Genomic DNA, 24,838 nt, shown 5'->3' with positions numbered 1-24,838 from the left:
GTAAGACGTAATTATTGTAATATTTTTGGAACCGGATGTTGTTTACTTTCTCTTTTCTGGCTGATAGCTCCAGGAATTCGAGGTCTTACAGTGATGACATTACATCTGTGGAGTCTCAGCTTTAAATCGTATATCTTGTTTGTGCAGTTAAGATAGTAATAAGGGCATTTCCACCGTGTGTTGTGTGTAAAAAAGCGTTAGCATTAGTTAGCATTGTTTCGCTCAATGCTAATTCAAAGGCTTGGTATTACTCTTGTGTTTTTTCTAGCTAACAATTGTTCTTATTGTCAGTTAGCGGAGTTTCTTACCTTTAAAAGGGTATGAAACATTAATAGTTTCATAAATGTTAAGAAGCCCTGAGACATGTGAGAGGAAAAAAACTGTGGGAGGGGTCCACTGGGGGGACCTACGGGCTTAACTGGTTAACAATGATTCATATTTGTAAAGGCTACAGGTGATCTTAAGATGCGTGAGCTATGCTTAGGGACCTACCAGTCAAGATTATTTGTGCAGGGGTGCATCATCTGGCGCCTGGTCCTGGTCATCCTCGCCATTGCCCATGCCGTGAACCATCACCTCGGGCTCGGGCTCGAACAAATAAGGACGTAATGGTCCATCGTCTGGCTCAATATTCTCACCATCGTCGCTTACTGAACCGGATTCAGATTCAGTTCCTAAAACGACATTTTCGTAGGAAAGCCGAGAGGATGTTTCTGACTCGCTATCATCACTGGATACCTCGTACAATCCTTCTTCTTTGTCTGGTATATTTGCCCTTCCACGTTCATTCTGCGTAGACGCCATAGTTTGTTATCGTATCGTCTTCCTGAGTTTTCGTCACTTCCGGTTTGGCTGAGTCGAACATTTCGTTTCTAAAAAACTTCGGGGAAGCTGCAATAAAGTGCTTCTAACATGCGTAAGGCAATTATTATATTTTTGTAATCAGGTGTGATTGTTTTGGTACGTAATTATGCTTGTATATAAGTTAAAACGAAACTATTTGAGGTTCCATTTCCACTATCCCTTTAAATATTGATTGCAAATGAGTTGCAGCTGGGAGCACAGGTGAGCTGATGAGGTGGGAGAGGCTGATCAGTGGGGGGAGGTGGAGGCGGGGGTTGTGGAAAAGTATTGAGTGCAGCAGGTAAGTATAGAGGAAGCAGAAACTCAAAAACGAACAAAAAAAAAGGCAGTGGAAACGTAGCAGCTGAAGAAAAACTGATGCCATCTGGATTAATATCAGAAGATAAAACATAATTTTCACATTGTAACAGGAGAAGCATAAAACCATGGATAAATTGTGAACTATTTCTCAAAAATAAAAACATCCCACCCATTTAGACTAGGAGGACCTAAGAAAACGACGCTCCCTCCTCTCCTGTCCTAAGGTAACATCGCACAACTGGGATTTATTCCCATTTTACAAATCTTATTATAGGGAAACTGTTTAGAACCCAAACTGCCCAAAGCAGAAAAAAATCTCGGAGAAAACGTTTTTTGTACATATTAAAGACATAAAATAACAAAATGCCTCATTTTCAAACAATCAAATTATACATTTTGATTGAAAAGGCAATTGTCTTAATGTTTGTAATGACCTTGGTAAGTTTAATATAAAATACATATTGGTTAATGTTTACCCTATTAACATGTAAGTCTCCACTTCAACTTTTATTTGTTAATATTTTTCATTGGATAATTGTTATGTATATTTATTTTACATTACCATGAATACGCGGATTCCATGATGATCGAACTACGATGAAGGTGGTATTTCCGGTCATGTCCAGAAGATGGCAGTAGAGTGACATGTAGTAAAACTACCAGCTGAAGTTTAGCCTCAGTGAAGAAGACCTCTGCTACAGGAAAAGCATGATGGCGCGGGATGTGTGTTGTTTCTTCGCCTCTCTGCACTGCGAGACCCGGAGGTAACAGCGGTGTGACCGCGGGGCTCAAGCCGAGAAACAGTGACACACTGACGGTTGATAAGAGACGCGTCGTTGTGGTTAAGAAACCAACAATGGAAGAGAACCTGATTCGGAGGGAGGCAGCTCGCCCGCCGAGGAGGGCGTCTGCCGCTGCGGCGGAGGTTGGAGCTAACGATAGCCTGCAAGATGGCGAGGTTTACACGGCCTGGGAAAGTCAAGCCGGTCCGGAGAGACTCGGTGCTGCTGCCGGGAGGGCGGAGCGGCGGAGCTGTGCACCGCTGGCGGTCCACCACCGGCACATGCCGATGGGACTCCTCAATATACCCATACCGAGGAAAAAGGAAAACAGAGGTCGGTTTCTGTTTCGTAAAGTCACAATATATTAACCAGAAGCTTTATATTTTCACGTAACATTACACTCAAACTAAAGATATTAGTTATTAACCCTAGTTACCAGTTTATTTAAAGTTGGTAGGCTCGAAAATATGCATTCTCAGGCAACATCCAAAGTCCATTTCGATGCCCGTTTGTTTTTAGTTACATCACTACACATGACTTATAAAGCAATGTTAATGCCTATATTCAAAAGTGCTGTCAGATATATTAATTATAAATAAACTATTAAAGCTTTGTTTGAAGCTGTTATTTGTTAAAAGCTTTATATATACAGTCTCTGGTTAAAAGGTAGAGGCTAACTGTAAAATCAAAGATGCTAGTTAGCAGTTAGCCATCTAACTTCGGTGCTTGTTGTTGACAACTTATTTTAGTGACCAGCTAACTGTAGTTTTGTTTAATTGATCTAAATGTACATATTCATGAACTTCTGCGTCTTAAAGCCTTACCTCAGATTTATGTTGATCGTATCTAAATGAGTATTAGCTATTTTAAGGTAAGTCTTCTCGATTTGTTTACATTTTTAGAAAGTTGGGAGTGTGTGTGCGCACATGTTGAGTACTCTCTCTGCTTGTTGTGTTAATGGAAACTATATATAATCAGTAAGACACAAATTGAAAACATAGCAAGGACATGTTTGATAGTTATCCTTTTTATAGATGGCACTTGACGTTTTATAAGATAGATAAGATACAACTGTATTGGTTCTGGAGGAAACTATAGTGCACGAGATTGCTCACAAACAAACGGTATGAATACATATAAAGTGTATAAGAACACTAACACCAGTGAATTTAAGAATAACAATTAAAGGAAGATAAAGTATAAGAAATGAAAATATTGCTATGATATTGAAAGTAATGTTAAAAAAACATCACCATAACAATACAAAAGAGAAATAAAGAAGTAATAGTGAAAGATAAAAAGGTAACTTAATTGGAATTATACATTAAAATGTACATTTAGAAAGTGTCTATGAACTAACAACACCAATGCCTAATATTAGTGATGCGCCGATCGGTATCGGCTGATACTCACTCTCTACCGATCGATCGGTGCTCTCTAAAAATGCCGATCGCATGACGTAAAGTTATGACGTAAAATACATGACACTTTTCTCTGTGCGCGGCAAAACAGGGAACTAACGGGAGCTCTGGTCCAAGCACCTGAAGGTGGATCAGCTTCCCTGGGAGCATTTCCCCTTCCACTAGTTTTGTTTTTACTAAGGACAAGAGCTTGAAACAAAATATTAATAAAGCGCTGCCGTTTGAATCGATAGCCTTTAACAGACGGTCGCTGTTTGGGACGTGGCATTGGGATAAAAAATTTTTAAATCCTCTGGAGCAGAGAGAGGAGCTGTGGATTATTGTTATTGATTAATGCATCAGTGTTTGTTAGTGTCAAAAACAACTTAAAATGAAAGCGTTTAGTTCATTTAATAAAAGAGCACATGTGAAAAGTGACAGTAGATATAGATTAGTTGCAATTTGGTGCTATATATATATATATATATTAAATACAAATAAAGCACGGGGCTCCGTTGGCGGGGCGCAGCGCCCCTCCAAGACAATGGTAGGGGAAACACTGCTACTTATTAGCTACATGGCCCTAACGTGTAAAGCTATACAAGCATTTGTACCAGTACTTTTCACAAGTAGACTCTTGCAGGCCAGAGTAGCTGGAATGATTCAACCACAATAAAAAGACATATCTGAGAAGTGATCAGGACGAACAGAAAGAGGAAAAGGAAAAGAGAGTACACTGAAGACACCAGGAGGGTTAGAGCAGGAGAAAGCCAGGAAAAGATGAAGACAATAGTGAAGAAGAAATGTATGCGAGGAATAAAGATGATGTGTCAGAAAGAGGAACAGAGGCAGGGATCAGGAGGCAGATAAAACTCCAGCTGGACCACATGGTATATTTTTATTCTTCTTGCATATATATTCCAATACTGCAGCACAATCTAGCGGCTCTTAGTATTGACAAATATTTATTGAACAGGCTTAACAGGCTTTTTTTTTCACGAAACTGTGTCTCAGGGCTTCTTAGAATTTAATAAACTATGAATGTGTCATACTCACTTAACGGGAAGAAACTAAGCTGACGATATGAATTTTCTTTACCGAAACAAAACACAAGTCTCACAAGAAGCGTCTAAATGAGCCCTGAGCGAAAAAATGCTAACACACTTAGCACAGAACTCTAGGTATAAATCGATCGATATACTTATCAGATCAGCACAAACCAGCTTAGCTAACAAACTAAGATTCCACAGATTCTATAAATATAAGTATCATCACTGAGCGATAAGAACTCGCGACAGGGGAAGCAAAACCAGACAACACACGACGTAGCTTTAGGTAGCAAAAAATGGAGATATGCTCACCTTTTGCTGTTATTCTGATCAAAAGTTGTGTTCAATGGCATTAAAACGAGAAACGCGGCTGAAGGTTAATCCAATGTGTCTGTCACTTTGGAAAAATGGTTGATAATCCATAATTCAATTTTTATGTCTTAGCTGCTAATGATAGCTTCCAGAGTGTATGACAGCTTCCTGTTTCGGGTATTCTGGCTACGCGTCACTCTCACTCCTTATTTGGTAAAGTGTGTGTGTGTGTGTGGAACTTCCCCTCGATTCCATTGGCTCTAACGGTTAAAAAGAGATGTCAAACATAAAAATCGACCAAGGGGGGCCAGAGATAGGTCAAATCCACCCAAATGCCCCCAGAAGTGGGTTTATTTAGTTAAATCTCTCTAAAAAGATCACATTTAACTTGTTTTGCATCAATCTTGATACAGGGTACTTATTATATGTTATAGTTTGGATTCCTAAAACTTTTAGTCTACTATCCCATCATTCAAGCGTGTTTTTCACTATAAGTAATGTGTTTTTTTTGGACGGACACAATCATTTACATATTTTTTAACTATGTTCAATCTGAATTTACTTTAAAATAAAAATAAATCTACATTGAATCTGACTTTTCTACATCCAACTCACAGGTATATCATTGCTTTGAGAAAAAAGATAATTAATTTTCCCTTTTTAGAAGTGTAGTTATGGTCATTTGTTCTGGGAATGTCATTTTCGAGCCTGAGACCTGGAAAACAGGCTCGCGGCTTAACAGGTTAAATTATTTAAAATTCACAGTCCTGAATGTGGGTTTGTGGTGAATGTGGGGATCTCCACGACACACATTTTCAGAGTAAAGGCTTTCACATTATTATAATTATAATTTTATTGAAATGTATATTTTACACCACAACTAACGTGTCTCTCGCTCGCATCTTACGGAGGCGGAGCTAAGACGCAAGGAAGGGACGCGAGTGAGGGAAAGGAGGAGGTGAAATATTAAATTGAGACGAGTCTCCAAAAGACTGTCGGCCTTTTACAAACCCCGTTTGGTCCGGGTGGATGATTCTATGCAGAACAGTCTCAAGGCGCAGAGCTAAAGCTTTGGAGAGAAGCTATAGAAGCAATAACTCTCCTTACCAGCAGGCGGCAGTAGTGTGTATTCGTCATTCAAAAGAGGCAACCGGAAGACAGACTGCTTGATATACAAACTTCAGCTCTCTGAAGCAGAAATAAACTATTTAAGCATTGTGGCTGGCAACCTTAAAGTACTGCTGCTACCACATTCCATGCATCAGTAATTATAATCCACGATTATATTAATATACAACATGATCATAACACTGACAGGCAAATAATGTATCATCATGTACGTCTGTATCTTATGACTTTTATTGTAGTATAGCACATTTTATCCTCATTCTAATGTTGTGTTATCTAATGGCTGTAGAATGAAGGTACGAAATAAAGTTTAATATTTTGCAGTAGAGGTAAAAAGTGGTTTATTATCAAATGTAGAACTGTACAATGTAAACAATCGACAAATACAATAAGATAAAAATAGCCGCATCGTCCAGGGTCCTGTCTGTTAAATACTTGAAGAAGCTATTGTCCACCTCATGCAGGAAGTGTGGCAGCAAATTACGTGGCTGAGTTGGTCTTCGTTTTTTTCATTCCAGATCGCCATGATGTAAAATAAATTATTGCGTCCAGGTGAGATGAAAATTAAAAATAATAGCCTTCTGTGTGTGCCTAATCGTTTGTGTGCGTACCTCACTTCCGTTTCGCTTCTCATGCACTGATTCGCTAAGCTGAACAGCCAATCGGGAGTGATTTATTTTGCCAACAGCCTCCGCTGCCCTATTCAACTTGGTCAATCGGCAGCGGAAGGTGTCGGCACGGCCGAAAAGACACGACGGTGCGGGACACACCAATCTGAGTAGGGCGACAGGACGCTCATCGATGGCCAGACATATATCGACGGCCAAAATCGGCTTGGTGTGTCAGGGCCTTTAGAGTCGCATTTCGCTGTATCTTTGCCCTTTTTAAGGATGACTGTTATCACCGCCTGAGCTAAGGTGGGGGGCAGTGAACCCTGCTGGAGTGCCTCTGCATATACTTCCCGCAGCACAGACAGCACAGTTTGCCTGCACATTTTGTCCGGTCCCGGGGCTTTACCACTTTTCATACTTTTAATAGCGCGATTTATCTTGTCATTAGAAATGTCCCCCTCTAAAGCCGAGACACCGTCAGGATCAGGAAGCTTAAGGTCCTTTAGAAAGTTAGTTGCCAGAGAGTCCTCAGACTTCTGATGAATAAAGATCTTCATAGAAACTCTTAAATTGATCATTAATGCCCCTCTGATCTGAAATGGTGTCCCCATTTACCGTTCTAATTTCCGCAATTAAAGGGATAGTGGAAATCCGCGAATTTTGGGTTTAACTTATGTATTTGTATTAAAAATAAGCATAATAAAGAATTTTTTTTAATTTCATGCGCCTAGTTTCATTTTATTTTCAATTTTACTGCGCCCTCTCAATGAAACGAAATACTTCGGGAATCGTCGGGAATCTTCGGGTGATGACGAGAGCAGAGGAAGACGGGCACAAACAATGGCGGACATTCAATAGCATTTGCATGTGAATAGCCGACCTTTATTATGGTGAATAGATGTGTTTTGTATGGCTGTAGTGCGACAGCAAATGCAGAGAATGGCGTATCGACTCATGCGTTTCCAAGAAACCCAGCCATTCGTCGTCAGTGGGTGAAATTTGTTCAGAAATGTTCACTATAGGTAATACTATAAGACTGTAAGACGGCAATACTTTATACCGAGTATATTGCCATAAATATGATGATTGATTATCAGTAAAAATTCTACGTGACACAACGACATTGGATTAACCTTGAGATGCGTTTTTATTCCGTTGAACACAACTTTTGATCACAAATCAAAAAAGGTAAGACGTAATTATTGTAATATTTTTGGAACCGGATGTTGTTTACTTTCTCTTTTCTGGCTGATAGCTCCAGGAATTCGAGGTCTTACAGTGATGACATTACATCTGTGGAGTCTCAGCTTTAAATCGTATATCTTGTTTGTGCAGTTAAGATAGTAATAAGGGCATTTCCACCGTGTGTTGTGTGTAAAAAAAGCGTTAGCATTAGTTAGCATTGTTTCGCTCAATGCTAATTCAAAGGCTTGGTATTACTCTTGTGTTTTTTCTAGCTAACAATTGTTCTTATTGTCAGTTAGCGGAGTTTCTTACCTTTTAAAAGGGTATGAAACATTAATAGTTTCATAAATGTTAAGAAGCCCTGAGACATGTGAGAGAAAAAAACTGTGGGAGGGGTCCACTGGGGGGACCTTCGGGCTTAACTGGTTAACAATGATTAATATTTGTAAAGGCTACAGGTGATCTTAAGATGCGTGAGCTATGCTTAGGGACCTACCAGTCAAGATTATTTGTGCGTAGGGGTGCATCATCTGGCGCCTGGTCCTGGTCATCCTCGCCATTGCCCATGCCGTGAACCATCACCTCGGGCTCGGGCTCGAACAAATAAGGACGTAATGGTCCATCGTCTGGCTCAATATTCTCACCATCGTCGCTTACTGAACCGGATTCAGATTCAGTTCCTAAAACGACATTTTTGTAGGAAAGCCGAGAGGATGTTTCTGACTCGCTATCATCACTGGATACCTCGTACAATCCTTCTTCTTTGTCTGGTATATTTGCCCTTCCACGTTCATTCTGCATAGACGCCATGGTTTGTTATCGTATCGTCTTCCTGAGTTTTCGTCACTTCCGGTTTGGCTGAGTCGAACATTTCGTTTCTAAAAAACTTCGGGGAAGCTGCAATAAAGTGCTTCTAACATGCGTAAGGCAATTATTATATTTTTTTAATCAGGTGTGATTGTTTTGGTACGTAATTATGCTTGTATATAAGTTCAAACGAAACTATTTGAGGTTCCATTTCCACTATCCCTTTAAACTGTCTGCAGCCGGCTGCCTTAGTTGATGGGAGAGTCAAGTCATTTACTGGCCCTCTCCCCATGTTCATAGTGGGTCTGCCTAGATCTCAGATGAAGTTCCTCTATGTAGGTGGATGCCAGAGAATCATAGACCGTAGCAGGATATGGCGCATATTTTAGTTGACCTAATTAAAACCGTTAAAAAAAGAAAGAAATTGTGTCACAATATCACCTCAAAATACAAGATACAAAACATTTTCAACCATGCAACAAAATATAAATAGGAAATAGTATTTCCTTCTTATTTTTGTCTAAGCTCAAGGGAGCCAGAGTAGAGGGCTTAAAGAGCCGCATGCGGCTCGAGAGCCACGGGTTGCCGACCCCTGGTTTAGTGTATTCTATCAATGTCCCTGATCCGATTAGCAAGTTCTGTCATTTGCTTTGTCTTTTTTCTGCTAATACTGACTGAATATGATATTATTTGCCCACGAAGATAAGCCTTCATGGCCTCCCATACAATGCCTATACTCGTCTCTGGTTGACGGTTTATGTCAAAGGTATCGATGTGCGTGGAATTATAATTAATAAAATCTTCATTCATTTCATTTCCTTTCAAACCTTTATTTATACAGATAAATCCCATTGAGATCATTGATCTCTTTTTCAAGGGAGACCTGCTCAAGTAGTTCCACATGAAACATAAAAACATAAATAGAACAACAAAAGGACATCATACAGCATCATTTACATAATTATCCACATAAACAGGTACCAATAGCTTCTGATTGACTAGCATCCAACCGAGCTTTAAAAACATTTAGTGGCACCAGATTGTTCAGTTTCCATTTAATTTGCAGACTATTCCAAGACAGAGGAGCTGCACATCTAAAAGCTGTCTTCCCTAAGACAGTCCTAGCAGTTGGCACATTTAATAAAACCACAGCATTCGATCTCAGGCAGTAGCCACTTACAATTTTCCGTGAGAGCAGATATAAGATGGAAGTTTCCCTAACATGGCTTTGTATATAAAAATGTACCAGTGACTGAGCCTCCGTACAGTTAGTGAAAGCAAACCAGCCCTTGCATACAGGGTACAGTGATGGGTTAATGCTTTACAGTTTGTCACAAATCTTAGTGCACTGTGATACGCAGCATCTAACTTGACCAGGCAATTGGCAGGTGCATTCATATACATCAAATCACCATAGTCCAGCACAGGTAAAAAGGTCACAGTGACTAGCCTTTTCCTGGCCTCAAGCGAGAAACAGGACTTGTTCCTGTAGAAGAAACCTAGCCTAACCCTCAGCTTTTTAAGCATGTTATTGACATGAAGTTTAAAAGTGAGACAATCATCAAGCCAGATACCAAGGTATTTGTAACAGGTAACCACTTCAAGTTTTATTCCTTGCGTAGTTACAATATCTACAACAGGCTCTGGTGTCTTTTTAGCTTTAGAAAGGAGCATTACCTTGGTTTTCTCAATATTTAAAAGAAGCTTTAGTTCAGAGAGCTGAGTCTGAATAATGTTAAAAACAGCCTGTAATTTAACACCAGCCTCCTTAATGGAGGGACCTGCACAGTACATCACGGTATCATCCGCATAAAAATGTAAAGTAGCTTCATCCGCATAAAAATGTAAAGTAGCTTCATCCACATTTTCACCTAAACTGTTGGAGAATAAAAGTGGACCTAAAACAGAACCTTGGGGAACACCATTAGCAATGTTCAACCCATCAAAATGAACACATTGGGACCTTTCAGAGAGGTAGTTTACAAACCACCCTACTGCATGGCTGGACATGCCTATACTGGCTAGCCTCTGCTTTTAAAATGTGATGATCGACGGTATCAAACGCTTTGGAAAGGTCAATAAATAGAGCTGCACAACTCTGCTTATTATCTAAAATACTCGCCACATCATTCACCACTTTCATTGTGACAGTGATGGTGCTGTGTTGCTTTCTGAAGCCTGACTGATGTTTAGACAGGATGTCATTTGTACATAAAAAACACCTTTACCTGTTCACTCACTAAGCGTTCAAGAACCTTAGCCAGAACTGACAACTTAGAGATTGGCCTATAGTTATTTAATAAGGTGGCCTCCCCTCCTTTTAGCAAAGGCGGGACATACGCTGACTTCCACAATTTTGGAATTGTGTTGAGGGAGAGGTTAAAAAGAGTAGTGAGAGGTGGAGCAATAAAATCTGCAGCTATCTTTAAAAAGAAAGGTTCTACGTTGTCCGGGCCGGCCGGTTTCTTAGGATCTAACTTGGTTAAAGCTTCACGAACAACATCAACAGTAAAAGGGGTAAAACTAAAAGGGTTTTCCAACACAAGTTTTTCAGAGTCACATACTGTAGTGTTCACAGAAGCAGAGTTAGTGACAGAATCAAATAGAGAACCACAGGACACAAAATGCTCCTTACAGCAATTTAGCATAGTAGCCCTGTCCGATATAGAGCCAGATGCTGTGGTAATGCACGGAGGTAGCTCATTACGGATATCGCCGGTGGATAACGATTTAATGGCTTTCCAAAAAATGTCCAGGATTATTCAGATTCTTTGTGGTTACTGACAGATAGTACTTTGACTTAGCACTTTTGATATGTGAAGTGAAGCTATTCCTTAGCTGCCTAAAACGCAGCCATTCTACCTCTGAGCCTGATTTCCTAGCCTTTGCCCAGGCCTTGTTTCTCTCATGAAGGACACTGGACAGATTAGCAGAAAACCAAGGATTGTCTCGTCCCTTTACTCTAAATGTACGCAGGGGTGCATGTCTATCAATGATCTCCATAAAACCAAGATACAAATAAGACCATGCGGTTTCTACATCAGCACACAGATCGTTTTTACCCCAATCAAAATCAAACGGATCATGCACAAAACCCTGCTCCACAAAATGTTTTTTGTCTCTCTTAATGATAATGCGAGGTTTAACCTTTTGGACCTTAGTGTCCCTAATTGTGGCTACAACACAGTGATCACTCAGATCATTTGCAAATACTCCCACAGATGAATATTTATGGGTAACATTAGTTAAAATGAGATCAATTAGGGAGGATTTATTAGGGGACTTAATGTTAGGGTGAGTAGGACTGTCAACAATCTGAGTAACATTTAAAGAGATACAAAGGTTTTTAAAATCCTCTGACACTGCAGTTAACCAGTCCCAGTTAAAATCTCCAAGTAGCACTATTTCCTTGTAGTCTAGTTGTGATAAAAGATTTGATAGTGAAGACAAGGAGTCTTTGACAGCTGAGGGGGGTCTGTAACAACTCACTACCATGACCTGTTGACCCTTTGCCACTTCTATATTTATGGCTAAAAATTCAAATTGCTTACTGATCGATTTGGAAAATAATGTGGTTACACTGAACTTATTCTTAACATAAATGGCAACCTTTATTAGGCCGGTCGGTACGATACACATTAAAACCATTTAAGGCAATGTCAGAGGCCAAAATAGATTTTGTTTAGCCATGTTTCTGATAAAACAATGACGTCAGCGTCAGTCGAGCTTGCCCAGATACGGACAAAATCTTGTTTACCTAACAGACTGCGCACATTCAAGTGGATGAAACCCAACCCAGACCTAGCTTTAAAATCAGCAGGAGTAGCGATCTGACTACTACTACTGGGCGGACCAGGGTTAGGTTGTACATTTCCTGACAGTAATAACAACAACAAAAACAGGCATCTTTTCCTCTTAAACGACACACATACATTCTCATCTACTTTAGAAACACCGGAAAAGTCTGTGAGAGTGTGATTTGAGCTTAAGAAGCAGTCCTGAAGAACCATCATCGCAGGAAAACAAAAAAGACAAACATATTTTGTCTAGCAGATTGTCTGTGACAAGGCAACCGGTAATTGTTTGAGCAACACATCCGAACCTTTGCAGGGGATGCCCACTGCGGGTGGCAGAACAGACCTGAATCCAGTAGACTTCTCAGAATGACTAGAGATCTTCTCATAGTCCAAAACAGTTAACAGGCACAGCAGAATCCCGATATGGGCCATTTTCCCAGACCAGCACACAGTATCCGCGATGTTCCTGGAGCAAAATCAGCACAGCAGCAAAGGACAGGCGAAAACAGCAGCGTGGAAGTGCTCCGGTCCCTCCGTGGTATAGGGCTGTAGCGATACACTAATCTCACGATACGATACACGATATTCAGCTCACAATACGATTCGATACGATTCGATATAATTCGATACACTTATATCATTTTCTGAAAGATTTTAAAAGGGGCAGTGTGATTTTGGTGACATCTTGTGAGTGTTCCATTGACTTGGATTGAATTAATTCAACTGAAAACTGAAAGCATCAATTATACAATATATGGCTCTGACAGAGAGTCTACAGCTTGCAAATGCTGGACAAAATGAATCAAAAGATGTGGTGAGAAAATTTGTTTCATTTATTGAAACAGTGCAAACTGTAGCTTACAAGCCTTTGAAACGTAAGTACATAAAGTGCAGTATCACAATGGAGAATTAAAAGGTGCAGCAGGTGGCGGAACACGGGGGATTTGAATGGGACTTGTTAGAAATTAAAATCAATGTTTTGATGGCATAAAGTACCTTAAACATACCGTCAGTTTAAATGCTGTTTTATACTGAAAAACCAGAAGTTCTTGTGCACAACCAGTTGTTAAGCTTTTATTCTGAAAATCCTTCATCTCCGGTTAGCATTTAGCATGTGGCTAATATACCATTTACTATAGAGGTGAATTTAGTAGCGATATGACACGGAGTGTTGCACACCGAAACCTACTGATTTCAACACTACAACTATAGACGTCGAGATATTATTATTGCTGAATATTAAATGAAGGTACAGTTTATTTGAATACGTTTGTTTACAGACGTGGGTAGCATGAGACAACATCCGGAACTACCAGAAATTATACCAGCCATGAGGTATCTTTGGAGTATTGATTACAGCGTTTAAAATGTATTAAATGAAAAGTCATGAAAGAGATAAGGAGGAGAAAAGGCGTGTTTAGTTATATATTTAATGTACAATGTCTGAATCCTCTGTTATGCGCAACAACGAACATTGGAGACGTGGAGGGCCGGCCCCCAGCAGCGCCAACCGGCCCACAGGGAGGAGCCAGCAGAGGATATTTAACAGCTGGAAAGGTGGAGCTCGCTCTCTTCCCTTCGCTCACGAGAGCCAGAACACAGCTGTTTTTCTGACTGAACCATCTTCTGCTTGTAACATTACCGCGCTTTTTATTAATTAAAGTACCCATTTGAACCTTCTCAGAGACTCAATTAGTCTCCTTTTTAAAGCTTCTCTCCTGGACGCGAGAATAACGAACACAGTTATCAGACTTAATGTATCGATACCCGCGGCTGAAATATCGATACTTTCTCGGAAAACTAAATATCGATATATATCGCAGGATCGATTAAATTGCACAGCCCTACCGTGGTATCCCCGGGGTGAAAGCAGGCATCTGCAACAACAGAACCAGGACAGGTGGAAAGCAGGCCCCAGCGGTGGTAAAATCCTCCTCCGCACAGCAGCACACGCCCGGTGGAAGCAGGCCAAGCCCGAAGCGTTGATCCACTCCGTCTCTCCGCGACGACTCCGGGGTAAAAACCTCTCCAGTACAGCCGTACTCTACAGGTGGGAGCAGGCATCCGTTGATCGCAGATCGCAGTCAGCAACAGGTGGAGCTGCTCCGTCTCTTCGCGACGAGCAGGCCTCCGTAAATCGCAGATCGCATGCAGCAACAGGTGGAGCCGCTCCGTCTCTTTGCGACGTCTCCGGAGGAAAAACACCTCAGTACAGCCGTACTCGACAGGTGGGAGTAGGCCTCCGCAGATCGCAGACAACTAAAACTACTACTTGTATAAGCAGGGATGGCTAAAAGTTTGTAAGCAGGAGAGCTAGATGCTAACAGATGCCAGATGCTAACAGGTAGTGCGAGCCTGTAGAAATTGCGACTGCCTCCAATGACAGTGTAGGATTGTGGGTTTATCTAACAATAAACGTGGGTTTAAACGCCAGATCCTTTGTGGTGGTACATTATTACATGTCATTTGTTAGACGCTTTTATCCAAAGCGACTTACTTATTCAGTACTGTGGACAATCCCCACAGGAGCAATTTGGGGTGAAGTGTCTTACCCAGGGACACAACGACATACTGACTGCAGTGGGACTCGAACTTGCTACCCCCTGATTCCAAGTACATGGTTTGGAAAACAAAGTTTCATGGTCTCTGGGCTGTGGTCAGAAATAGCAATGCTCTCATATGGCGCATTTCCACTACACGGCCTCGCTCGGTATGGCTAGGCCTCGTTAGGACTGGCTCACTTTATGGCGCATTTCCATTACAGTTTAGGAACTGGGGTAGTATCTATAGTAACGTAGTGTAGGCGAAGCCGTGACGTCATCTTCAATGAGAACCCCAGAAAAACAACACAGCTGTTAGCACTCAAGCTCACAGCTCCTCATATCTGTTCAGAAACTAGACAAAAGTTAAACGAGTACAAACCACAGACTGTCTGTGTCATGGCGAATACAGTCGCTGGTTTATTTATGTCTGTATAGGCCGTTGTTGTGAGTGTGGACGGTCGGAGCATATATAACGTTAGCTTAGCCAAGCTACATTTAGAAAACACGCATTTTAAAAGGTGTTTTGCCTGCCGTCTGTCTGCAGACTTGTCAAAGCATTAATTCATGGTTTTTACTAACCGGTATCAGTATGTTGTTACTTCGGCATCATTTTGAAACGTGTATTACAATTAAATCACGGTCAAATATGTTCATCTTGTTGTAGTTGTAGCCCCCTTGCCAGCGATTCTCTCTCTAGTTTAGCATACTCAGCTCGACGGCCTGGTTGTTGGCCCTAGAACCACGATTTTATGGGGCCAGAAAACTGTGAAATAGTACCCGCTAGCCGGTACCACGCTTAGTGGAAATGCAACCAAAAACGGGCTCGGCACGTTTAAAGCGAGCTCCGCGCTGTAGTGGAAATGCGCCAATAGTCACTGGACTCAAGCACAGAAAGTAACTTTTGATCTAAAATGAAGTAATCTATTCTTGAGAATGACTGCTGGGCTGCAGAAAAAAATGAAAATTGTTTAGTAATTGTTCATTGTCTAATTTAGCTGCTCGTTTGAGAGTGGTAATGAGGTCCTAGTGATCCTAGTGTCCAGGCTCTCGACCCGGTCCTCCAAAGCCTTGGTGCGGCTGCTGACGCGGTCAATGGTAGATCTCAGCTCGTCCCGCAGTTCGCTTATTTCACGTCGTAATTCTTTAGACTGCATCTCGGCGTTGTCATCAATGTTTTTCAGCATGTCTTCTCTGAGAGATTGAATAGCCTGTAGAATGGTGGCCTCATCACCTTGTGCTGCACTAGTGGCCCTGCCTCAGCACCTTTAGCCGGGCTAACACTGTTAGCTTTCGGATCCAGCGCAGCAGTCACCTTTTTGCGAGAGGAAGACGACATATTTCAAATGAAACTATCGGGCGGAGGCAAGGAAGAACAACTTAGATTAAAGTTACTTGAATATAGTGTGTACAGGGCAGAAAAAGGCCCTGCAGATGGTAATTTCAACAGAAAAGATAATAATATAAATATTGATCCTAGATTTTCCACCCTCTTTCCTTCAGCCCTTTTCCAGGATGTCTCCACTGAGTCCAGGGAGTACGAAGACATGATGACCATCCTGACCTCCAGCTACATCGACACCGGCTCGGCTGGCGGCTTCACCTACTGCAAACCCCGGCTAGTGCACAGCGAGCTGCTGGAGAGGGAGGTGAGACGTGTGGAGGAGCACTTCCCTTTAAATATGTCCTGTAGCTTTAATGCAGTTTACTGGTCGATGTTTGGAGAATATGTGCACCCTTCAACTAAATTGTGTACAAGAGATAGGGGAGTTTGTCAACTCGCATAATTATTTATGAAAATTACAATTAAAAAAGTTAATGCAGGATATCATATGTTTTACGAGACATAAGGGCAGGAATTCAGAGGGGAAAGGAGCCGTTTTGAGCTCTGCTACTAAAAACTTTTTTTTTTTACGTCATACGTGTCATATTAGGTCACATGAGCAACTTTCTCGGACTCCTTCTCTGTCCAATTCATGGTAGTAGTCGGTAGTTGGTTTGAGCGGTTGTGATTTTTACATTGCATTTCACCATTTTTAATCATGGTGAGTTTGTGCAGGTTGCACAAACTCAAGCCTGTCAGGACATCGAGTCCACAGTTTCCCTAACAGGAAAAGGACCGGAGCTAGCGTTCGTTCCTGGGTGAGTTGTGCGAGGTGCATCCACCCCCTGCAGCATTTCCCACACAAGTACCTATCAAACAAAACGTTTATCAGGAAATCGTATTACATCTCTCTCCCCCCTTCGCTCCTCTCTCTCTCCCCTCCGGTACACAGCAACGTAAGACAAAGTGTGGAGTTGCATTAGGTAACGCGAGATACGGCTGATACTTGCGCATTCATTTCTGTTATGGATCAGTATCAACAGTCCTGCCAGTAACGTTACTATATTATCAATACTACTTAGTTATAGCCTGATATATGATAGCTAACTTTACAATGATGTGACTGACGTTAGCTAACATTAACTGTAGCTAACGCCGGTCACTCACCAAGACAGCTGCCCTGTTCTCCACTGGTTCTCCTCACACCACAGCTCCATTTCTCTCCGATGGCCGTTATTTTTTCTAATCCTTGGCTACTCCTGGTCTCTTGGACGCCTAGCAGGCTCATAATTATATGGTTGTGGTCCGTCATATGCATACGAATATACATTTTCAACCACTTCTGTGTCAAAACTAGCATCGTGAACCATGTTTATTCATACGCTAGACCGGCTGCTCTCCCTGATGTGACGTCACACGCGGGTGGTTCTTTTTTTATGCGGAAGTAAAAATGTCTTACAAAAACGACGCCAGATGTCATTGTAGTGTATATTTCTGTATATTCTTTTGAAAATCTAGTGTATTCATCATTTTCCTACACATTTATTCACTGGGGTCACTGACATGCAAGTTGTTCTTTAAGTGTGTATATCTGATCTCAAATGTCTAAAATGAATATTTTGAATAGATTTAAATGTTTTATAATGTTTTTTCTTATGCACTGTGATATTTCACAGTTCACATTCTTCTTTTGTCATATTATTTGTTTGAATATGCCATATAACTAGACTAGCCTTGCTCTTGTAGTAAAAGTGATGATGAATATATTGTCTTGAAAATAAAATTGGACCATGAAGTAATGATTTGTCTTCAACCAAGAAATTAGGATTGAACACAAACTAAGATATGCTTCAATCGTTTACTAAGGTTTTCTATGATACTCTGGTTGCATATTGATGGATTGTGTTGGTGCGTGTTTCAGTTTGTGGAGAAGAGAAAGGAGATGAAGGCTGATGGGAGGACGGACAAGGAGCTAGAGGAGAGCTACTGCTTTTTGTTGGCTGAAAATGCTAAAGTGAGATTAACACTGTCTGAAGTCACACCACACATCTCTCAAAGTCATCAGATCAGTCTGCTGTTAACAATACACACAACTTCCTGTCTTTTTTTTTTAAGTCGTTGTGGTTTTTATACTTAATGACTGACAGGATATGGACATGGCATGTACCTAAAGTAACAGTACACAATTACGAGAACAATTATAATAATACTGCATTTAAATCTCAATGAAAATGCACTTTGACCATTATGATAACTGTGCACTTATTTAAAAGCAATAACTCCAAATGCACATGTTTTTAGGAAAGGAATAGGAAACTATCTGAACAAGAAAATCCTTGTCTCTTACAAGCTTTATCGTTAAGATCGATATTTATCCCATTCTATCAATCTAATTTCTCTCTTTTCTGAATTGTTTGTGTGTTGTAGCTGCCTGCACTGTGTGAGAAGGGGCTGCAGGTGGGTCAGAGTTGGATCACAGTGCTGGGAAACCCTACCAAAGGTAGGAGTCACAGCTTTAACCATTTTTTATCTGCTTATTTTGAATTCCCTGCTTATTCTCTGTTTCATTGTTATTTGTAACTTCCATTGGTGAACACATCCAGCACTAGCATCTACCCTTTTGTAGAATCAACCTTCTTTTTGCCCACAAGTTGGTGTAAGATGAAAAGAAATGAACCTGTGATTTTATTTGTGTTCTTCCTGTGTGTGTCTCTAGGAGTGTATCTGTCCAAATATTCAGACCTGCTTCAAGTCAACCCCATAAATCCCGGGTTCACAGGGGATATCGTCATCTTCAAAGTGATGAAGGTAAATCATGTCAGACACAGGAAACGAGTGAGAAGTTTCTGCTTCCTGCTTTGTTGCAGTGCAAATGTTTTTTTCTCGGTATCTATTTTGTTTTCATGTCGATAAAGATTCAAAGGCTTTATGTCATATGTAGTAGCTACAGTGTAGAAATGAAAATCTTAAGTCCCAAGCTCCTCCAACATTGCAACATAGTTATATAGGACATAAAACAATAAAACAGATTACTAAAACCAATTCTAAATAAAAAATAGTGCAAGAAGAAACAGAGTAGAATAGATTAGAATAAAATAGTGTTAGATTACGTTGCAGACCAATGTGCAAGTAATGCAGATGAAGTAAACTATAAACATGTCAGAAAAAGAATAAAATAAATAAATACAATAAGCTCAATAATGCAGAGAATGTTGTGAGTGACCAAGTAAATGCAGGAGTCTATTATGAAGATATACAATAAAAACTAACCAAAATGAGTAGACATACACTTATACAGACTGATAGATAACTCCTATAGGGATGTACAGATGAAGTTGGATCTGTAGTCAAAAGGCTTGTTTGAGATGAGCTGCGGCTCGCCTCGAAAGTAGACGAGAATAGCCGATTGCAGCCGGGGGAGGTCTCAAAAAGCTCGCCTGAAGTCGGACAGCTCGGAGTCGGCTTGACTCGGTTTGCAATGGCAGAAATTGTGCTGGCGTTCTTCGTTGCAGATGAAGTGGATGCAATAGAAATCCCACAATTATTATACCACTACAAATGAATGACTCGATTGTCTGTTCATTTTAAAACAAATCAATACAAGGGGGGTTGAATCCTACATGTTAAAGACAGAACCACTACTTTTCAAAACTACTTCCGTCAGTGGTCTTGACCAGTTTGCATTATAAAGAATGCACAAATGTGTTTAATCGTTAATGTCAGATATGTACTAAGTAAATACATTTGTTCCTGCTCAAGATTAGATTCAACTTTATTGTTATTGCACATATTACAGGTACTGAGACAACGAAATGCAGTTTAGCTTCTAACCAGGTGCAACAAGCAGTGAAGTGAAAAGTAATGTACACAATCTACAGAATAAAATATAGAATGAATTGAATGATGAATAAACAGTGAGGGGTATGAATACACTAGATACACAGCAGCCTGTGAGCCGTATGAACAGTGTGTATGAATATGCTAAGATATATAAAGTATGAAAACGGTAAGCAGTGCAAGTATAGTATAAAATATATAGATATTAATTTCATTATGATAAACATTGTGGAACAATGATGAAACATGGGAATGGATGTGGCGACGTAAAACTGACACAAAACAACAACAAACTTTTGCCGAGCCAATAGGAGAGTTTCATCAGCAGCACGGGGTAAAAACCACCAATGAGCGCTCAGCTCGAGATACCAGCGAGTCGTTTCCCATCAAGCATTTCGCTTCCGCAGCCCGTGGAGAGGAACTGCGCCGTCTCGCTCTCAAGTCTGCCAGCGTCTTTGTCCCGCGAGATTTCAACGTCTCATGCAGTCGAGTCTCCAGAGCAAGTCGGACAAAATGACTAACCATCATGCAACGCACTAGCAAGACGGCGGTCGCAATTGCGCAGCTCTGCGTCGGTCTCGCTCATCTCAAACGAGCCTCATGTATTGATGGTCTGTTTTTGGTTTACGCCAACCCAAAGATGATGCAAACAAAACAGCCTGTGCACCACAAAAACAAAACACCACAAAAACAAAATGCCGATAACACACTCTTAGATTAATTGCCTCATACCTCGTCCCTTGCCTCACACCTTTTTCAAAACACTGAAAAAAATAGAAGAGCTGGAATGAGTCTCCCGAGCTTTGCCACATCATCTGTCTGGTTTTGACCTTAATGATAATAAAATAACTCAAATTCAAATAGCTTTCTCACGCCTGTATTTTTGAGTCACCAAAAGTTTGCCTCATCAGTTAGATACCCAACCTCCCTTTAGAGATATCCAACCAGGTGGATACATTTGAGTTGTTTTCCAAGCATATGGTTGCCACTGTCAGTGTAGAGCCTTGCATAAACACATATCTACACAAATACTTTACCTACCCCAGCATGACTACATGAAAAACATCAGATACGTATATTCAAAAAGGTAGGTCTTATTAACCAAATCTTTGGACAAAAAAATATCTCTAATAGCAGCCGTTACATTATTTGTTGTTTACGATTATCTAGGTCAAAATAATTCACAAATCAAATGATGATCTTAAGAACATTTGAGAAAAACATAATGCTTCGGTCAAATTCATCTGTTCATTGTAACCCCCGTTTGTATGTGGGGGGTTAGCCATCAAACCTTTTTTTGTTATGCTGCGTTTGGGGATAACGAAAATACTTAGGGTTTCACAAGTATACTAATAATATTAATCCTGACATTTGAACACACTAGTGAACTTTATGGTGAATGATTTTGGACACAAAATCTGCTATAAATAATGCTATTACCTGATCTTGGTGTTAAGTCTTCTTTCAAATAAAAAAAGTGATGGAAATGGTAATAATCCGTTTTTTGACCTTTGGATTTGTATCTGTTTTTTTAATTTTAGGGTAAAGTGAAGAGCATCTATGAAAACATGAAAAACCTTTTAGATCCAACGCCTCGCTTCGACAGCCACACCTCCAAGAACGCCAGCAAAGTCACATCGCTCTCCTCCTACCGCGCCTTGGAACTCACACAGGTAAAAACACACACACTTGGATTGACAGAAATATTTTCATACAAATGATACATCACATTTCATCTGTTGGACAGTTACAATAATTATGTTAATGCTTTTAACTGCTTTTTCCGTTGTTAATAAGGCTCTTAAGTAATGTTCACATTGGAACTTAATCGTGTTTTAAATCTCAGATGTAAACGTGTCACATGAAACACCTGGTGGTACTGTGGCTTGGTGCGTGAGGGCTTTAGGTGCTTTGAAAATAAAGTAATGAAATATTTGTATGACTCAAAACTGAATTGAGCTTTGAACGCTGTTGTTCTTTTTATGTTTTTCAGCAATACTTCTACGAGTATTCCTTTGACGAGCTGCGGCCGCGCCCTCGTCAGGTCTGTCCGTACGCCGTCATCTCCTTCCTGTTTAAAGGAAAAGACTCTTCACTTCCCAGCAAACCTCTGGCCCCCATCAGGTATGGAGATATAGTTCAAGTTAAAATGCAATTGTTTTAAACAAGTGAACATATAACTAAATAAAAATATCCAGAAACACTTAATAAGCAGATGCATATTGAGGGTCTCCCGACATTTAAATGAAGACACTCAAAATAATGCCCCGGCCACACGAGGATGAAAACGGCCGTTTGCGTTACTGTTTAGTGTCATATAGACCATTCGGCCATACGAGGACGACCGAATACGGCACTAAACGACTGAGGAAACGATAACGGGTCCCAAGGTGGATAGAACGGCATACGCAACGCTCTGGGGGGTCCAACGGCTCCGTGTGTACGCCCTATACGATCATTTTCTGATAATGATGAGGCAATAGCCCCACCTCTCCCCACCTCTGCTGCTCACCCCCGCGTCAAAGTAAACTGCACACTGAATTCAGATTATTTATCTTTCTCTCAATATGGACATAAACGCGAGTGAAGTCAAATCTGACAGGACGGAGACACGCAGCTCTGCTCACCTGCAGCTCCTCCCGCTGTGATGCGGCGGTGAACGGAGTAAAACACACACTTCAAGTCAGATCATCTAGATATAAATATGTTTATTTTTACTGTCGGCCGGGTCACTCATTACTGGATCAGCTGCTGCATGAAACAGACACTGGCGCTGTCCGAAGAGAGGGAGGAAAAAGAGAGGCTCCGTGTATTTTATTATTATAATATATAGATTCGTTATTCATTTGTTTTAAAGCTCAATAAATAACAAAGAAGACCTTTGACCGGCACTTTTATAATTTTGTGGGAAGATTTAAACTTTAATACACGTTGACTGGCGAGAAACTCTGCCCGGTTCCCTCGGCCCCCACCGCGGAGAATAAACAGAAGGGCAACCATGACAACCATGCTTCTTCGCTGCTTTCGTGGAGGAAGTTACAGCGCCACGTACAGGCTCCTGCATATGTACTGCAGCTTCTCCAGCGGTTGGAGCTAAACGGAGCTGTCTCGTGTGGGCAGACACTATCCGGATAACTATTGCGTGTGGACGGAAGCTTTTTTGCGATTGCGTTTGCGTTAATCCTATGCGTTTAGCCGTTTTCGTCCTCGTGTGGCCGGGGTCTAAATACTTTCAAATAAACCCCTAAGCAGTAAGCACTAATTGCCCTAATTAACATGTTCTTTGTGCTCTTTGTTTGATGGACAGGTTGAACAGTCAGTCAGCAGAGGCCAGTAAAGGTGAGTCCCTGTCATTAAATCACAACACACCTTAAATGAACTTCACACTTGCAGCTCAAATATAGGACCCACACACCAATGTAATTGTATCAAGGTCTTAAAGAGCCTGTGACACGAGTTTCCCCCATCATCCAAACCCATCAATTTGAGTAAATATTGTCCCCTTGAAACCCGTTACTGAACTGATTTTGGATATTTGTACTTTGATAACCATTAATCTGCCCTTCAATGTTGACCATTTTCTGGATCTTCTCGGGGATTCTTCAAGTCCCGCCAAATTATGTGTGACGTCATTGCGGGCACAGCGCTCCAGCTGCACCGTTCAGGATCCCAGCATCTGCATGTAAACGCACGATGGCGCACACAGCAGCAAGCTCAGACAGCGATGACAGTTTAATGTTGAACGTGTCTGAGAGCTCATATGAGGCTGAAGGATCGCTTTATGTTGTATCTGTTTGAAGTTTAGGAATTAGGTGCGTCAATATGGGCGATCATACGGTCATGTAGCCAGTGGTGGAATGGGACTAAAAATCATCCCGGGACTCTCGACCGGCCCACTTCGGTACCGCTAGTAAATTGTCAACGGGGGGAGTGGGGGATGTCAGGGGCGGCGGGTGCTGTAGATAGTAAATGTAAATATGTAAATATTTGTGTCACTGCATCCTGGTAAAATACAAATATAATGTATAATGTCTGTGTCTTTGACATTAGCGCTGCCAGCCACCTGTGCCCTGTACTACGAAGCCAGTTCAACATACCCTGGATATGTTTGAGTAACAAACAAACTAACAACAACAAACTAACAAACGAGATCTCGCTAAGCGGTCCTACGACGCTGGTTATCAACTCGGTAACTCAAGCCAGGGTTTCTCTCTCCAGCTGAGAGCGCGTTCACGTCTAAGACACGAGTGGATCTGACTTTAATTACATTTGACTCGAGTGTTTCGTCAACATAATGTGTTGCTAATAATAATACTTCTGCATACAGTATGTGACACTGTAAGTGTTGCACGGCCAGATACGGCTGGAGAAGCTGACTCAGATAAGGAAATATATGATATATTATGATATTATATGATCGATGATCTGATTGATGATGTAATATGAATGATAAGTGCGACACGTCGGCGTCTTCTCTTCATACGGCAGTTTAAACTGTATTTCCTTTATCCTGTAATATGACTTGAGAGATTTAAACTCTGCACACTGAGTTGATCTCTTTTCTATAGACGCCGGAGGCGGGCAGCGTCAGGTAAAACAAGTTATTTAGCCTTCCCAAACCTGAGCCTCACGCGCCGCCTATGGGGGATGTGCTAGTGATTTATCCGACCGGCCCACTTCGGTACCGGCCCATCGGGATTCGTCCCGATGGCCAGTCCGCCACTGCACCCAGCCCACGTAAACTGTCAACGGGGGGAGCCTCGCTGCGGGGAAACGGTGGACCTGGTGTCCCGATCGGAGTGGGAATAATAATAATAATAATCCGTGCATTTTATCCATTAATTTCCCCAACATTGTGGTGAAAAAAACACACGTTTAATCCATGTTGGTGTACTACAACTA

The 24,838-nt window shown here is 41.1% G+C and overlaps 1 protein-coding gene across 4 annotated transcripts in view; it reads left to right on the top strand.

The window, feature by feature from the left end:
- Positions 1 to 1,834: 1,834 nt before the first annotated feature.
- The window catches only part of LOC117542249 (protein TASOR-like), a 70,459-nt gene continuing 47,455 nt past the window's right edge, over positions 1,835 to 24,838 (top strand). For all 4 annotated transcript variants that reach the window (XM_034209821.1, XM_034209822.1, XM_034209819.1 and 1 more), the window contains exons 1-8: positions 1,835 to 2,279; positions 16,279 to 16,424; positions 18,021 to 18,113; positions 18,527 to 18,599; positions 18,816 to 18,907; positions 21,478 to 21,609; positions 21,930 to 22,060; positions 23,244 to 23,275. In XM_034209821.1, coding sequence (XP_034065712.1) covers positions 1,886 to 2,279; positions 16,279 to 16,424; positions 18,021 to 18,113; positions 18,527 to 18,599; positions 18,816 to 18,907; positions 21,478 to 21,609; positions 21,930 to 22,060; positions 23,244 to 23,275 — 1,093 coding nt within the window. In that variant the 5' untranslated portion in view covers positions 1,835 to 1,885. The remainder of the gene's footprint in view (positions 2,280 to 16,278; positions 16,425 to 18,020; positions 18,114 to 18,526; positions 18,600 to 18,815; positions 18,908 to 21,477; positions 21,610 to 21,929; positions 22,061 to 23,243; positions 23,276 to 24,838) is intronic.

This window comes from Gymnodraco acuticeps, unplaced genomic scaffold (genome assembly GCF_902827175.1).
Source record: "Gymnodraco acuticeps unplaced genomic scaffold, fGymAcu1.1, whole genome shotgun sequence".
NCBI lineage: Eukaryota > Metazoa > Chordata > Actinopteri > Perciformes > Bathydraconidae > Gymnodraco > Gymnodraco acuticeps.
The sequence above is the reverse complement of the archived record's forward strand: the minus strand, read 5'-3'. Positions and strand labels throughout refer to the sequence as shown.